Source organism: Sorex araneus, chromosome 6 (genome assembly GCF_027595985.1).
Source record: "Sorex araneus isolate mSorAra2 chromosome 6, mSorAra2.pri, whole genome shotgun sequence".
Classification (NCBI taxonomy): Eukaryota; Metazoa; Chordata; class Mammalia; order Eulipotyphla; family Soricidae; genus Sorex; species Sorex araneus.
Genome location: NC_073307.1, coordinates 83,520,093 through 83,536,093, shown reverse-complemented (window position 1 = coordinate 83,536,093; position 16,001 = coordinate 83,520,093). Strand labels below are relative to the sequence as shown.

The 16,001-nt window shown below is 37.5% G+C and overlaps 1 protein-coding gene across 1 annotated transcript in view; it reads right to left on the bottom strand.

The window, feature by feature from the left end:
* The window catches only part of SENP1 (SUMO specific peptidase 1), a 68,715-nt gene that overhangs the window by 14,974 nt on the left and 37,740 nt on the right, over positions 1–16,001 (bottom strand). The window contains exons 11-14 of the mRNA XM_055144139.1: positions 14,775–14,813; positions 13,271–13,355; positions 12,885–13,040; positions 11,913–12,044 (exon numbers count right to left, since the gene is read on the bottom strand). Of these exons, the coding sequence (XP_055000114.1) occupies positions 11,913–12,044; positions 12,885–13,040; positions 13,271–13,355; positions 14,775–14,813 (412 nt within the window). The remainder of the gene's footprint in view (positions 1–11,912; positions 12,045–12,884; positions 13,041–13,270; positions 13,356–14,774; positions 14,814–16,001) is intronic.

Here is a 16,001-nt window from a genome sequence, read left to right as displayed (position 1 = left end):
GGGGCTTTACTTGCCTCTGTTGGCTTTTTGTAGCTCTTGGGGCCTATCCTTCCTGCTATTACAGCCTTTGCCATGCCATGAGCGCCTACTTGTCTATGCAATCCTATTTGGGGTTAGAGTGGTTGTTTACAGTATCTTGTTCCTTTGTGATTTTATTTCAAGAGCTGCCAGCTGAAGCTAAAAATAAAAAAAAAGAAGTTTCTCTTAAAAAGAAAAATCTATAATGCTTCAAACTAAGGACTTCTATTTTTCCTGCATGTTACCACAATGATATCAATGACTTGTTGCCATCTGTATCTTTTGTCTTGCTAGTAAAACAAACTACTGTTTTCTGATGCATTTGGAAGCAAAATATTCCCCTACTAGTGTGAAGTCTTAACTTGAAGTCTTTCCTATTTTTTTTTTTTTTTTTTTTTTGCTTTTTGGGTCACACCTGGCGATGCACAGGGGTTACTCCTGGCTCTGCACTCAGGAATCACCCCTGGCCGTGCTCAGGGGACCATATGGGATGCTGGGATTCGAACCCGGGTCGGCCGCGTGCAAGGCAAACGCCCTACCCGCTGTGCTATCGCTCCAGCCCCCAAGTCTTTCCTAATTTTAATTCCTAATTACATGCCTTCTACTTGGTTACCAAGAAAAACACTTTTTTTTTTCTTTCTAGAGCACTAAAGATGAGGGCATTCCTGAGGAGAAACCAAGTCAACTTTCAACGAGAAAATGTCATTTTTCATATTTTATTTCTAAATTTTCCTATTTTATCTCTAAATTTTCTAGCCTTTCCCATCCTGATTTTTAAATTAAATCTATTCTTGTCAGTAATAAGCCCCAAAGAGTAGCCAAATGGTAGAACTTGAATACTGTAAGTCAGAAGGCCATTCATGCAAATGATTTAACCTAATAATAGAAGAAGTAAGCTCATTTTTTACTGTGAAAAAAAAAAGATTTTTATCATTTGTTAATATAATTAACAAATCATTACTGATAAAAATTTAGCAAAAACCAGACAATTTTATGGTGTCATGACAACTGTAATGACTCAAATCTCTTATTTACCAGGACTAGTTCTATTAAATATTTTAAAGAGGTAAATTATTAAAAATATTTTTTAAAAATCCATGTTTTTATTCTACTGTGAAAGTTCAGTGATTAGTGCAGATAAATCATTAATTTATCTAATTTGTCTATTTCCCCCCTTTTATGTGATCAGTCTTTAGCACCCATGGAAAACTTCTCCCCTGTGTTCAGCTTGTCTAATTGGACTTAACTGTTTACAGATTATTTTCTCTCTTTACTAGGCATTACTTGGATTTAACTCTTCCCTCTAAACAATTTTTTAAAATTCTGAGCATTACCAATTTCCCATTTCCGCTGAAGATTTATGTTGTGAGCATTAAAATGTTAGATAAAGAGTAATGTGCTCTTTATCTCAGTAATGTACTGTCCCTGATTCTGTAACTAAAAATTTGGTGATTAGGGAGCAGAGCTGTAGTGGGTAGGGAACCTGCCTTGCTGACCTGGATTCAATCCCCAGCACTCCGTATGGTTTCACAAGTCCATCAGGAGTGATCTGTGAGTGCAGAGCCAAGAGTAAGCCCTGACCACAGCTGCTGTGGCCCCCCTGCCCAAACCAAAAAGAATAAAAAATTAAAAAAAAATTTTTTTTGATCCCTTACAAAGTTTTTTTCTTCTACAGGATCAGTTATGTAAAAATACTTTCTCAAATTACTGTCACTGTCATCACTGTCATCCCGTTGCTCATCGATTTGTTCGAGTGGGCACCAGTAACGTCTCTCATTGAGAGACTTTTTGTTACTGTTTTTGGCAAATCCAATACGTCACGGGTAGCTTGCCAGGCTTTGCCGTGTGGGCAGGATACTCTCAGTAGCTTGCCGGGCTCTCCGAGAGGGACGGAGGAATCAAACTCGGGTTGGCCGCGTGAAAGGCAAAAGTCCAACCGTTGTGCTATCGCTGCAGCCCCTTTGCTTAACAAGTTCCAAAAATACCTAAACTTTTAAATTCCTGGATGGTTTAAGGATTTCTACTTCTGATTTTAACCTGACTCTAATACTTGATTACTCAACACAGACAGACAGTAATTTGTTGTCTCAAATTACTAACCTATTTTAATGCAGAATAGCTTGAAAGACATTTCTGCAATACTAGACATACAAAATAGGTGATAAAACTGTCTGGCTAACTGTGTCATCAGTGAGTTACAATCTACTGTGTAGGTTCTACCTTCATTTCTCCTAGGAGCATACTCTTTACTCCCCATATTTGTTCTAAGACTTTTGCATATGATCTTTCCCAATCAGTGAAGTTAGAAATGTGGTATTTCAATAGATCAATACTTTTCATTTTGAAAACAACTGGCAATAAATAACATAGATTTGCAAAGTGGAACCAGATCCCCAAAATGTCTACTTGCTTTTATTTTTTTCTCAATACATCCATTTAAATTAGTAGTAAAGGTATGTTAAGACCCTAGAGGAAAATCAGAAATGCTGCTTCAGCCCTACTTCTCCACATGCATGTACTGCAAAGCAAAGAAACTGTTTTCTGCTTACAGACTTCTGGGAACATGGGATTTGTCTACCTGTTTCAGTCCTCTGCATTCTTAGTGATTTTTGTTACTGGAGATCAAACTGGGGTCAACTACATACAAGCAAGTGCCTTAATCCCTGTACTATTTCTTCCCCCTCATTTTTGCTTCTGTTTTTGAGGGCGTACAAATTATTTAGGGTAGATCATCAGAATTCTTAGTGAACTCACACATTTATCAATATAATTCTTTTTCTAAATATTCCTTTTTCTAAAATTTATTTGGCTAACTGGATATTAAAAATTATTCCAGAGGCCAGAGTGATAGCACAGCTGGGTAGAGTGCTTGCCTTGCAGCAGTCAACCTGGGTTCAATTCCCAATATCCCATATGATCCCTGAGCAATGCCAGGAGTAATCAATGAATGTAGAGCCAGGTGTAAGCTCTGAGCACCACAGGGTGCCCATAAAATAAACAAACAAAAAATAAACAGAAACTATTTCACCTTTCTATTGGTGTTTTCAGGTATGTATTTTTTCCATCCTTTTACTTTTAACCTGTCTTTATATTTAAAAAAGGTTTCCTTTGTTGTCTAACAACAGAGCTGAGGTGCTGAAGTTAACACAGTGGAGGAAGGGGAGGGATGTGGTAGACTAGAACAGACCTAAGGACTGGACTCGGCCTTTTCGATTTCAATGGTGGTGTTACAGTAACTCTGGATGCCTAAAGCATAAGCATTATTACTATTATAAATCACATTACCCTAGTAATAAAATTTAAAAAATTAAGATTTCAAGGCTGGGGAGATAATACAGTGGATAGCATGCTTGCCTTGCACATGGCTGATCCAGGTTTGATCCCTGGCATCTCATATTGTCCCTCAAGCACTGTCAGGAGTGATTCCTGAGTGCAGAGCCAGGAATAACCCCTGAGTACAGCTGGGTATGGCTCAAAAACAAACAAAAATTTAAAGTTTCTTGGGACCAGGGAGATAGTACAGGAGTTAGGATGCCTGTCTTGAATGTGCTTGACCCAGGTTTGATTCCCCATACAACCTGGCCTCCTGCGCATCCAGGGTGGCATCCTAGAAGCACCAGCAGTGTTGCCCTGAAAGTCCCTGGTAGTGAAGGGCAGAGCAGCACCACATCCTCAGACTGTATCACTTGAACCCTAGCCTGGTTGATTGAGTATTGCTGGGAGTGACCCCCAACCCTCTAAGGCAGTCCCCGTCCCAAAACATCAAACTTTCTTATAGACTTCTCTACCCAATCTGACAATATACTTAAATTAGATGTTAAATCTACATTGCTCGATATGGGAACTCCTAGCTGAATGTGACTATTAAGCACTAGATAACTAACCCAAATTGTGCTATGAATTGTGCTCTAAATGTAAAACATTTCCACATTTAAAAGGTGAAACACCTCATAAATAATACTTTAATATGTTGCATGCCAAAATAACGGATCAAAAACATTATTCAATTAATTAAAATTTATCAAAAATTATTTAGCACAGCGGGTAGGGGATTTGCCTTGCACATGGCCGACCATGTTTGATTCCTCCGTTTCTCTCAGAGAGCCTGTCAAGCTACCCCATGGCGTATTTGATATGCCAAAAACAGTAACAACAAGTCTCACAATGGAGACATTACTGGTGCCCGCTCAAGCAAATCGAGGAACAATGGGAGGACAGTGGATAGTGAATTTTTATTTTTTGTTTTATTTTAGGACCATATTCGGCAACGCTCAAGGGTTACTATTCCTGTCTCTGCATTCAGGAATGACTCCTGGCTGTGCTGAGGGACCATATAGGATGGTAGGGATTAAACCCGGATCAAATGCATGCAAGGCAAACAAATGCCCTACCTGCTATACTATCGCTCCATCCCCAATTTTTACTTTCTAGAGATAACTACTAGAAAATTTTGTATCACATATGTGGTTCACATATTTCTATTGGGTCACAGTGTGAACTTACATCATTCACATCTAACAAACATAATTAATGATATAGCTGGGCTAAAATCTAGTATCTTGCCCTTTTTTAAATCTATCCCACCAGTTTTATAAAACGTTCTTTTCTTCTTTCTCCTGCCTTCCTTTGAACTATTTTTAAAATTCCACTTTATATCTGGACTGAAGTGATAGCATAGCTGGTAGGGCGTTTGCCTTGCATGCGGCCGACCCGGGTTCAATTCCTCGTCCTTTTCGGAGAGCCAGGCAAGCTACCGAGAGTATCCCGCCCACATGGCAGAGCCTGGCAAGCTACGTGTGGTGTATTGGGTAGTATGCCAAAAACAGTAACAAGTCTTACAATGGAGACATTACTGGTGCCTGCTTGAGCAAATCGCTGAACAACGGGATGACAGTGCTACACTTTATCTACTTCTGGCTTTTTTACTTATTCACTTTACCTATTTTTTGTTTTACTGATGCCTCTAGAATTAATAATATTTTCATATGTGTATCAAAAACAGAGAGTCTCTTGCCTGCATGCCTGGCTGTCTTCCCCGAGGCCCCTCGGAGGGGATGGGCTCCAGCTTCCCTCCCCACCCCAAGGAGAGCTCCCAGTGACCAAAGACCACTGGAACCTAGCTGCAGCCATGCTCAAGGCCCCTCTCCACACGTTCGGACATGCCTCATGCATGAAGGTACAGGCAGAGGAACCCAGGTGTGTGTAACCCCATCAACGGTCAACATCCAGAGACTAAAGCAAGCTCTCAGAAGCGTGCGGTCTCGAGATATCTTGTAGCCTACCTCACCCTCTAGGAGAAACTGGCAATCTTCTGAGAGTTTCCTGCCCCCATGGGACAGCCCTGCAAGCTCCCCATGGTGTATTCATATGCAAAATCCAGTAACAAGCTGGATCTCATTCCCCTGACCCTGAAGAGCCCCCAGGGCAATATCAGTAGGAGGGCCAAGTCGAAACAGACTTCTAAGATCTCAGGGAAAGGACAAAATGAGATGTTACTGAGCCCGGAGAAATCGGTGATAAACCGGATATTGTGATTGTGATTGATTGTGATGTTCTTAACTTATTACAGGCCATCTACATAGCATCACACCTCTTCATGTACTTGTTAGGAACTGTAGCCTATATATATATATATATATATATATATATATATATATATATATACACATACATATGTATTTCAATTTTACATTATAAAATCCACACTAATAGCTTTATTCTACTTTGCACACACTGTTAACTTTCAGCGAAATTAATACCTGCTACTCATTCTACTCCGCACGGCAGAGGCTGGCAAGCTACCTGTGGCGTATTCGATATGCCAAAAACAGTAACAAGACTCACAATGGAGATGTTACTGGTGCCCGCTCGAGCAAATCGATGAACAACGGGACAACAGTGCTACTCATCTACTGCTACATATTTATGCAGACTGACATTTTTCTATTTAAAATTTTTAAAATTTAATCATCATGATTTATGAAGTTATTCATAATTGAGTTTCAGGTATGCAAATGTTCTAACACCAATCTCTTCACCAGTATTGTTACTGAGAGGGTATCATGCAGATCACTTTACCACCTTTCAGCATCTTGTCCTCGAGACTGACCATTTTCCTCTATCACTGTCATAGTGGTCCCTTCCCTGACCTATTCAGCCTCCATCCCACCTCCAGTGGCAAGTTTCCCACTGAGGTCCAGTTCTTCTGCTTTACATGGGGTGTCATGGTGTCATGGGGTGTTAGTCATTCCCCTACTACTATGTTTCTTTACATCCGCATATGAATGAGATCATTCTGGGCCGCATGATACCTCCCCTTTTTTGAAGTAAACAGATTTTATTTAGAGGCTTTTTGAGGGAAGGAGGAAGGGATAAGAGAGAAAAGTGGAGAGAGCCAATACCTCCCCCTTTTCATCCTGCAAATCAGTGAGATCATTCTGTGCCTATCTCTTTCCCTTTGACTCGTTTTACTCAGCAAGATACCTCCCTTTTTCATAGTACAAATCTGCTGGTAATAAATTCTGTTAGCATTTATGATATTCCTTTTGTTATAGTATAGATCTGCTTATTATTAATTCTGTCAGCTTTTGTTTGTTTAAACAAGTATGCAGGCCCCCCTCCATTTTAAAAAAAGATGTATTTGCTAGATACAGAATCTAGGTTGACAACTTCCCCGACCCTTTTGGTAGTTAAAATGTAACTATAATGTGATTTTGTTTCCATGTATTCTTTGTTTTGGGGTTGCATCCAGCAGTACTCATGACTTACTCCTGGCTCTATGCTCAGGGATCACTTCTGGTGGGGACTGGGAACCATACGGAATGCTGGGGTCAAACGGGGTGAGCCAGGGGCAGGTACCCTATCAACTGTACTATCAGCAATTCTGACAGAATGGTCTCATCACCTTTTTCTCACTGATTGCTTTATTCTCCTCTTTAACACTAGTTTTCAGCAACTGTTATTATTAAAATTTGCAGTATTCCTCTAAATATTATTGGGTTTACTCTTTTATACAGTCAAGTTTTAGTTCAATCTCAAGGTCTTTAAGCAGATTTTTTTTTCCCAAATAGGGACTGCACCCTGCAGTTGGATACGAGGCTGGCACTCCCCCTGTTCTCCACCCAATGACAGTGGTGGTAGGAGGTGTGTGCCAGGGATCAAACATGGCATGAGTAGAGTGCCAGCCTTGCACATTTTAGTCAAGGTGAAAGCTCTAGCAATGAGTCACTGAGTCTAGGCTGGGAGGTGGGTGGAGGATGTAATGTGAAATACTGTGTATTACATCCTCTGGTGGAGGATGTAATGTGAAATACTGTGTGTATGAAGCCCTATCACTAATTTGTTGCAGATCAAGGTGCCTAAAATTAAAAAAAAAAAGTTACTTCACATTTTGTTTAGTTTTCTAAATAAGTTAAAGGGTAAACCTGATCCATTTATCCTATTATGATAGACGTCAAACCTATTTGCTTGAATGCCTAAGTATTACCCACATATTTTAAATTTATCTTATGTCACAAAAAATTACCTTCCCTTATGAAGCCCTTGAAGAAGCGAAACTATAAGGACATAAAAGTAAATTCAAATTCAGAAAGAGGCCAGACAAAGGATAGCCGATGGCTTTAATGTACATGCTAAATATTATGATTTTCTGTATTTAGTATTCTTTATAAACTAAATCTTAGACATTTAACTTTCATAATTTTATATTCCTTGTCTATAAAATGGTAAGAATCAGGGACCTACTTTGAAGAAATTCTCAAAAAATTTTTTGAAAATATTAATTCATCTATTAAACTGACATTTGAGATAAAAGAAATGATTATTAATGAAACTATTTAAGAAAAAGAATAGGAGCAAAGAGAGAACTTGCTACTTGAAAAAGAATACTGAGAATTCTAACTAGAGAAACAAGTATTTTAAATGAGCATAAATAAGTAAGAGATTAGCTACTAACTCACCATTAGAAAATTAGCTTCTCGAAGGCAGTAACTTAGAAATCTGGTATTTTTTAGATGGTGGCTTTAAAAAATAGCTGTTAGTTTGAACCTGCTTCCAAGGTTAACAATATTCTGAACTTAGAGGATACATGCTCCCTACAAATGTCATAAGTAGCTGTTATAAACTAGACAAGGAATCTTTCCTTCCCAGTCTCTTTTAAAAAATGAAATTTCCATTAACTCTGCTGTTAAAAACTCAGGCTCTGATGGGCCCAGGGAATGGAAAATATGTACTGATGAATGTAGTCTCTGTAAGGTGACCATCGCAGGAGCAAGAATGCAGCTCATTTCCTACTCACTGCTGCCCCCTGGAAGATTTTACATGATTTACAACAAACAGGGCTCCAATCTCTATAGAGAACACAGACCTCTTCCCATCTAGCAGTAGGAAACAAAATGCGGAAAAAAACCCACATATTACTATTTCTGAAACAATTTTTTTCAGGGTTGCAGAAACAGCACAGCAGATAAGGTGCTTGCCTTGCACACAGTGATCCAGGCCCAGAGGATTTGGGGCACCAGGTATTACCAAAATTAAATTAAAACAGAATCTTTACAAATTGTTCAATACTTGAGATATTCATTTTGTTTTTGGTTTGTAACTTGATCCAATTCATGATCCATTTTTCTAGGCTGAATGAAGCAAGGGTCATTTCCCCTAAAATAAAAAAGTAGCAAATCCTACCTTTTTTGATTATTCTTGGTCAAACATTATTCAGGAAGTGGTGAGCTACTGAAATTTAGTCTATAAATTTATTAGTGGCAAAGAGAATCAGGCTTGTCCAGCTGGTCCTGGTGAAAGTCAACATGTTGGGCATAATATATGACATTCCAATTCCATACATCTAATCCTAAAACAGAATCCTATATTCTCAGGCTGGAGCCATGGTCCAGTGGGTAGAGCGCATGCATTGCATGCATGACCCAGGTCGGATCCCCAATATCATATGGTTCCCCAAGCCCTGCCAGGAGTGATGCCTGTGAGCAGAGTCAGGAGTAAGTCCTGAGTACCACAGTGTGGCCCCAAAACAAAATCAAGCAAAAATAAGTAACAAACAATATTTTCAGGCAGTATGATATAACAGATAAGACCCGATGTTTGAGTATGAATCATAACTCTGTTACTTCTTAACCATGAATCAACCTTGAAAGTTTCTTATTTTCTATGTTTCATTTGTTTAACTATAAATGGAGACGATAAAACTATACTGCCTAGGGCCAGAGAGGGACTGTAAAACTGTACCATCTATAGTGATCAATGGTCTGGAGCACATTCTTTGCATGCAGAAAAACTGGGTTCCATCGCCAGCATTGTCCCCTTTACTTGACTAGGAATGACTCAAGCAATTTGGGAGTAGTCCCTTGAACACTGCTGGGTGTGATCCCATTATGAAAGGAATAGTAATGAAACTACAGTGTCTACCTCAAAGGACCAGTAGGTTTTATGAATAGAACACATAAGACATTTGAATACTACTTAATATGAGGCAAATACTGAACATGTTAACCAACACTGTTATTTTCCAAAGTCTTATGCATACAAGACAGAATATAGGGAACTTGAGTATGTAGTGGTTGGTAGCCCGAGTATATAAAAATCCTGATAGCCAGAATCACCCTAAATTATTAGGAAAAGATGCTCCCCCTGGGCCTTTAAAAAGGAGGCAGGTACTTAGAAAAAGCTATGTAACTTAGTTCTATTCTGCTTTTGAAATACCCTTCTGATATAAAAATATATTTCTTCAAAATAAGACAAATGGCTCACAGACATATGAAAAATATGCTCTGTATCACTTAGGAATTAGAAAGAAAGATAAATGAAAAACCAAAACCAAACCACAACAGTATGTCACTTCACATCAGTGAGAATAGTAGCCCTGGGGCCGGAGCGATAGCACAGCGGGTAGGGCGTTTGCTTTGCATGCGGCCGACCCGGGTTCGATCCCCGGCATCCCATATGGTCCCCCAAGCACCGCCAGGAGTAGTTCCTGAGTGCAAAGCCAGGAGTAACCCCTGAGCATCGCTGGGTGTGACCCAAAAAGCAAAAAATAAATAAATAAATTAAAAAAAAAAAAAGAGTATAGTAGCCCTTACCAAAACAAATGTGATGGCTGGAGCATAGTGTTGCAATGTGAGGCATCAAGTAAATCTCTGGCACCACACAGCTCCCTGAGCACTTCCAACCCTGAACACGAATCATAAGGCCCCAAATGTATTGCTCAGAGTAACCCTGGGTCCCTGAGAACTACTGGCAGGGCTTCAACACCCTCCCAAAACGCACTGGGCAAAAAAGTATAAGCAAGAATGTAGGGGAAAAGGAACTCTGGTACACCATTGGTGGTAAATTTGGGCATCAAAGGTATAAAGATGTTTTAAGAAGAAAAAAAATACCATATGATCTTGCAATAACATTCCAAGATAACTTATCCAAAAGCTATGAAAACACTAACTCAGAAAGATATTTACATTCCTACGTCGATAGTAACATTACAATACCCACAACACTGAATCAAACTAAATGTCCATCAAAAGATGACTTGATAAAAAAGTGCAAGGTATATAATCAATAGTATACTGCTGTCATTAAAAATGATGAAATTGTGCCTTCTGGGAAAAAAGAACTAATTTTATACTAAACTAATATTAGTATAGTCGTGAGGTGATTATACTAAGTGAAATAAATAACAAAGTGAAAGACGATGACTGTGGTTTCACTTACACATGAAATATAAATAACTAAAGCAAATTAACTAGCAAAAGACAACAAAACTAATTCCTAGACTTACTGAAAATCATGCTGTCACTGAAGAGAAAGCAGAGGAGCCGCAGAAGGACTGGGCAAAGGACAGTGCTATCCCTTCTTGGGGATGGGAACAGCACTGTAACTTTGGTGGTTGATACAGTGAAACATACATAATATATGTACAGATACATATGTATGTACATATATATATGTATGTATAAACACACACATATGTATATGTGTATATAGTGGTATCAAGTCATAGCCCTGAAATCCTATATAGCATTATAAACAAAGATAAAAAATATGAAAACATTTTTTATATATACATTCTGAAATAAAATGTTTCTATAGGTTTATAAATAGGACAAATCAGATTATAGTGATTAATCTACTTAAAATATTCAGACTATCAGAAGTTAAGTGCCATAACTTTCTTTCCCCATCCATAAAATATTTATAGTAAAACCTTTTCAGTATTTGCTTTTAAAAAGTATGTATGCTAGTTTAGTAAATGTACTTATCATAATCTAGGTGACCTAAAGCTAGTAGAGAAAGAAAGGGAAGCAGACCTGGAATCTATGTAGGAATGCTACATTATTCCTCCATGCAGCATTATACTCAGCTATTACATATGCTCAGAAAATGTCATCTATGAAGTAGATGTCTTAAAGAGAGCGAGAATACCAATTAAGTAAATGTCCACTCCCTCAGTCTCCAAGTTTGCAATATATACAAAGGTGAATTCAGCAATTTTCAGACTTAAAAGATGCACATAAGTTGCCCAAGAGATCTGTCTAATATGCTCATTACACACTGCCTTACACTTACTCAGGAGAGTAAAGAGACCTTTTAGAACTGATTTTGATGCAGATCTTCTAAGCACCACAACTTATGAATGTAAACCTGGGGGCGAGAGAAACAGTATAAGGAGTTAAGGAGCTTCCCTGCATGCAGCCAATCTGTTTGATCCCTGACCAACACTCATGGTATCTGAGTCACAAAGCAGGGAATAAGCCCTGAGCACCACCAAATGTGACAAACTCCCACAAAACAAACAAACAAAAAAATCATAAGCCAAATAATACCTTGATTTAATTCCTCTTAATGTTCACTTATTATTTGAACATAAAATGGGTAACATAAATAATTACCTCATCATTGAGCCAATTCAGATGGTTTAGGGTTTGGATATCTTTGCGTGTAATGGTCAAGCGAAATGCTTCACTCAGAACTTCATCCTGATTTCCATTTCGAAATACATTCTTTATTTCCTTCTCCATTTCCTAGAGAACCAGAAGGTGTTAAAAAATCAAGCACTCATTGCTTGAGACACACCATGTTTCTCATCAAAACCCACACAATCTTTATGCTTATTTATCAATAGTTAACTCTTTGCATTGCCTAATTTTGGATTCTAGTCCTATCTGCGGACTACTTCATTGTTTCATTCTATCTGATCTTCTCATTTCTCTTTTTTCCAGACCCTTGTTCCATAGTTTTTCTCAAGTCTAAGATAACTTTCTATTATCAAATTTTCTAAGTCCATGCAATACCCAATTTAATTTTTAATCTCTGGTCCAGATGATTTCATAAAATAGTCCTTCCTAAAGAACAAAGGTAGTGTCTTTTTAAAGCATTTTCCTAGTTTTTGTTTTATTTTTAATGCATAATAAGGAATCTGGCAAAATTCTTAACAAACATATGAACTCACAAGTTACATGAAAATATATCTAAGGCCAAAATTAAGGAGCTCATCATTTAAAATGTATATACTCTCATATATTTTCCAAATTGAAAAATATATACATCTAGAATGATTTTTTATTACTTAAAAAAAGAACAGCTTACTATTTAACTTTCTATAAGCATGCATTTTAATAAAAGCACATAAAAAAAACCACAAATTTTTTTACTGAAATCAGCAATAATGCTTTTCTCAATATTCAGTAATTCTTTAAAAATAAAGCCAAATAAATAGGACCAAGGCTGAAATGTGTTACAAATGACAAAAGTATGCAAAACAATTTCAGTTATCAGTTGTTCTATTGCTTTTATGTCTAAAATATCGCTCATCTTTTCAAGCCCAACAACTGCCAGTGTGGAATTTATAAAATGTAATTTACCTCTGTAATTTCAGGAAATTCATCTTCACTATCATTTAATCTATAACCTTTCTTTTCTGTTTCTTGAGGGATTGTGACAGGAATCTCCTTTTCAAGAGGTACACGAAGATGCAGTTCTACTGAGTCATGTATTGAACATTCTTGTTCTTGCAGTCTCTGAAAAGCAGAACTTCAGAATAAGTGGGATAAATAAATCTTATGTCTTACATACATACTGACTGGTACTGGTTGGAAAGACCAAGAACATATATTACTATTCATTGTTTAACTATCACACAATCTTACAAACACAACAATTTTGTTAACTAATCAATATTACCTTTCAAAACAGTTCCAACTTTGATGAGCTATTCCCAACTGGGTGAGCTTATCCCAATTTGTCTTACCTGATTTTGAAGTTGTAATGCTAGTGCTTTTTGCTCTTCAATCTGGCGCAATCTTTCCCGTGCTCGAGAATCATATACACTAGTTCTAGAAATTGAAATAAACACAAAAATAGATTGCCATCTTTTAAAAAATTTTAATAATGTAGGGGTATTGCTATTTGTTCAGTCATTGATTAAGCTGATTGAATTGGAAGATTGACATCTTAGCATTAAGTACAATAAATGATGCACTATGAACCCACATGTAGAAAGTCAAATATAAAACCCTCAAAATTTTCACACCAACTTATTGCTACACATTTTATGACAGACTGAAATAACATACTATTGGAATTATTCTACTATACTTAGCAACTGAAATTTGTTGCTAAAAGTGTACAGCTGACTGGAGATTTGTAAATGTGTACTCTTTTGTAAGTATGCTTCTAAGATTATGAACATAGTGGTGTTTCATTTTAGAAATCAAAGAAAATGAGACTAAATCACAATGGAGAAAATGTTACAAGATATTACTGAGGTTTTAATTAAAATACTGAATTTTTTCTTTAAAGAAATCCTTAAGGGGCTAGAGCGACAGTACAGCAGGTAGGGCATCTGTTTTGCACACAGCCAACTAGGGTTCAGTCCTCGGCATCCCATAAAGTTCCCCAAGCACCACCAGGAGTAATTCCTGAGTGCAGAGCCAGGAGTAATCCCCGAACATTGCTCGGTGAGATAGAAGGAAGGAGGGAGGGATCATTAAGACCACAGTTTTGCACAACTCCAAGTGAGTATTTAAAAACTGGAGACTAAAACTTTGGAGATTTTGCAAATTCTAGAAAATAAAGGTATTTCTTTTCTCTACTTTTTTTTTTTTTGCTTTTTGGGTCACACCTGGCAATGCACAGGGGTTACTCTTGGCTCTGCACTCAGGAATTACTTCTGTCGGTGCTCAGGGGACCATATGGGATGCTGGGAATTGAACCTGGGTCAGCAGCGTGCAAGGCAAACGCCCTACCCGCTGTGCTATTGCTCCAGCCCCGGTATTACTTTTCTTATACTAATTCTGAATTAAATTCTATTTAGTTTAAACAACAGTTAGATTTAATAACCTCAACACAGAAATGTTTCAATGCCAAGAGAACTTTAAACACTCAACAATTTACAGACAAAGATGAATATAAACTCAAAGTTAAAATAGAGGGCTGGAGAGAGAGCATAGAGCCTGGCACACACTCAACCTAGGTTCAATCCCTAGCACCAAAGAGTTCCTCAAGCTTCGCCAGGAGTGATTCCTGAGCACAGAACAGGAGTAAGACCTGAATACCATGAAATGTGACCCCAAAACAAGTTTAAACAGGTACAAATTAAAAGATAGACATAATCTATAATTTTAAAAAAACATAGATTTAAATAAAGAACTTTTACTGGCTACATAGAGGCACAGTGACTAATTTTTTAGTTCATCTAAACAAAAACATGAAAATAAAAACAAAGAAAAATGATACCAAAATCATTAACTTACAATTCTTTGATCCACAGCTCTGCATGGAAAAAAGCTGGGCTATAAGTAAGAAGAGAAAGATATAACAAATCAGGTGTATGAGAAAATGCAAACATTCATCCCCAACAGCATGCAAAACTGCTTTATGTTACCTACAGCACAAATACTTCTATGTAGGAACTAAAAGAATACAAGTAAGTTATTTGCATATATGTTAGCTATAAAGATCACCCAAAGTTCAGCAGAGAAATTTAACTTCAGCACAGCAGGGGCCGGAGTGACAGTACAGTGGTAGGGTGCTTGCCTTGCACACAGCTGACTAATCCCCAGCATCCCATATGGTCCCCAAGCTGGCCAGGAGTGATTCCGGAGCACAAAGCCAGGAGTAACCCCTGACACTGCCAGGTGTGGCCCCAAAACAAAAATAAACAAAATGTAACTTTAGCATAGCTACTTACATGAGATTATCATTATGTGAGAGTAGTTTATAAGTTGTCAATATATATTAAGCTAGAAATTTATTCACAAATGGTTCAGTTAAGTATGAATTAAGTTTTATGGGTCGATGGTCAATTTTACTACATAAATTACAATATATTAAAAAAAATCATAGTACTAAAAATCCCCAGTCATAGTAAATCTGTACCAGATAGCTAGCTAATGAGTCAATGAATCAGAGAGGAAAATCAACAATCCAACTCCGTTCCAAAGATGAGAGCAATTCTCTTCCACAGTGCTCTTGCTGACAATCTAATTGTCCCAGGGACTCCAGTTTTATGTAAGAGATCTTTCATAAAAACAAGTAGAAGAGGAGTAAGAAAGTTTTCGGGTATACAGAAGAATGAAGCACAAGTTTAGGAAGAACTGGAGTTGTTTCTGATTAGCACTGTGACCCCAAGCAAGCCACTTCATTTCCATGGGCTCTAGTTTCTGGATTTGTGAAATAAAGTGATTAGCATGGTTCTTGAAATTCTAAAATCTATCATAGCAAAGGTAAGACCAAGGACTCAGTCAAACATTTTGCTCCTTAGTCAAATATTTGAAAATTAATTTCCTAATCATATTTTGGCTGGAATTTAGCAATAAAAATTTTATTGCCTCTGATTTTTATTACAATGGTTAATAATAGAACATACAAGAAGGTGGTCTATCCCTTTAATATGATCAATAATTGATGCAACAATCACAATACAACAGCAACTTGAGAATACATTTATTACAATACAAAGAAAAGGGGCTGGAGAAATA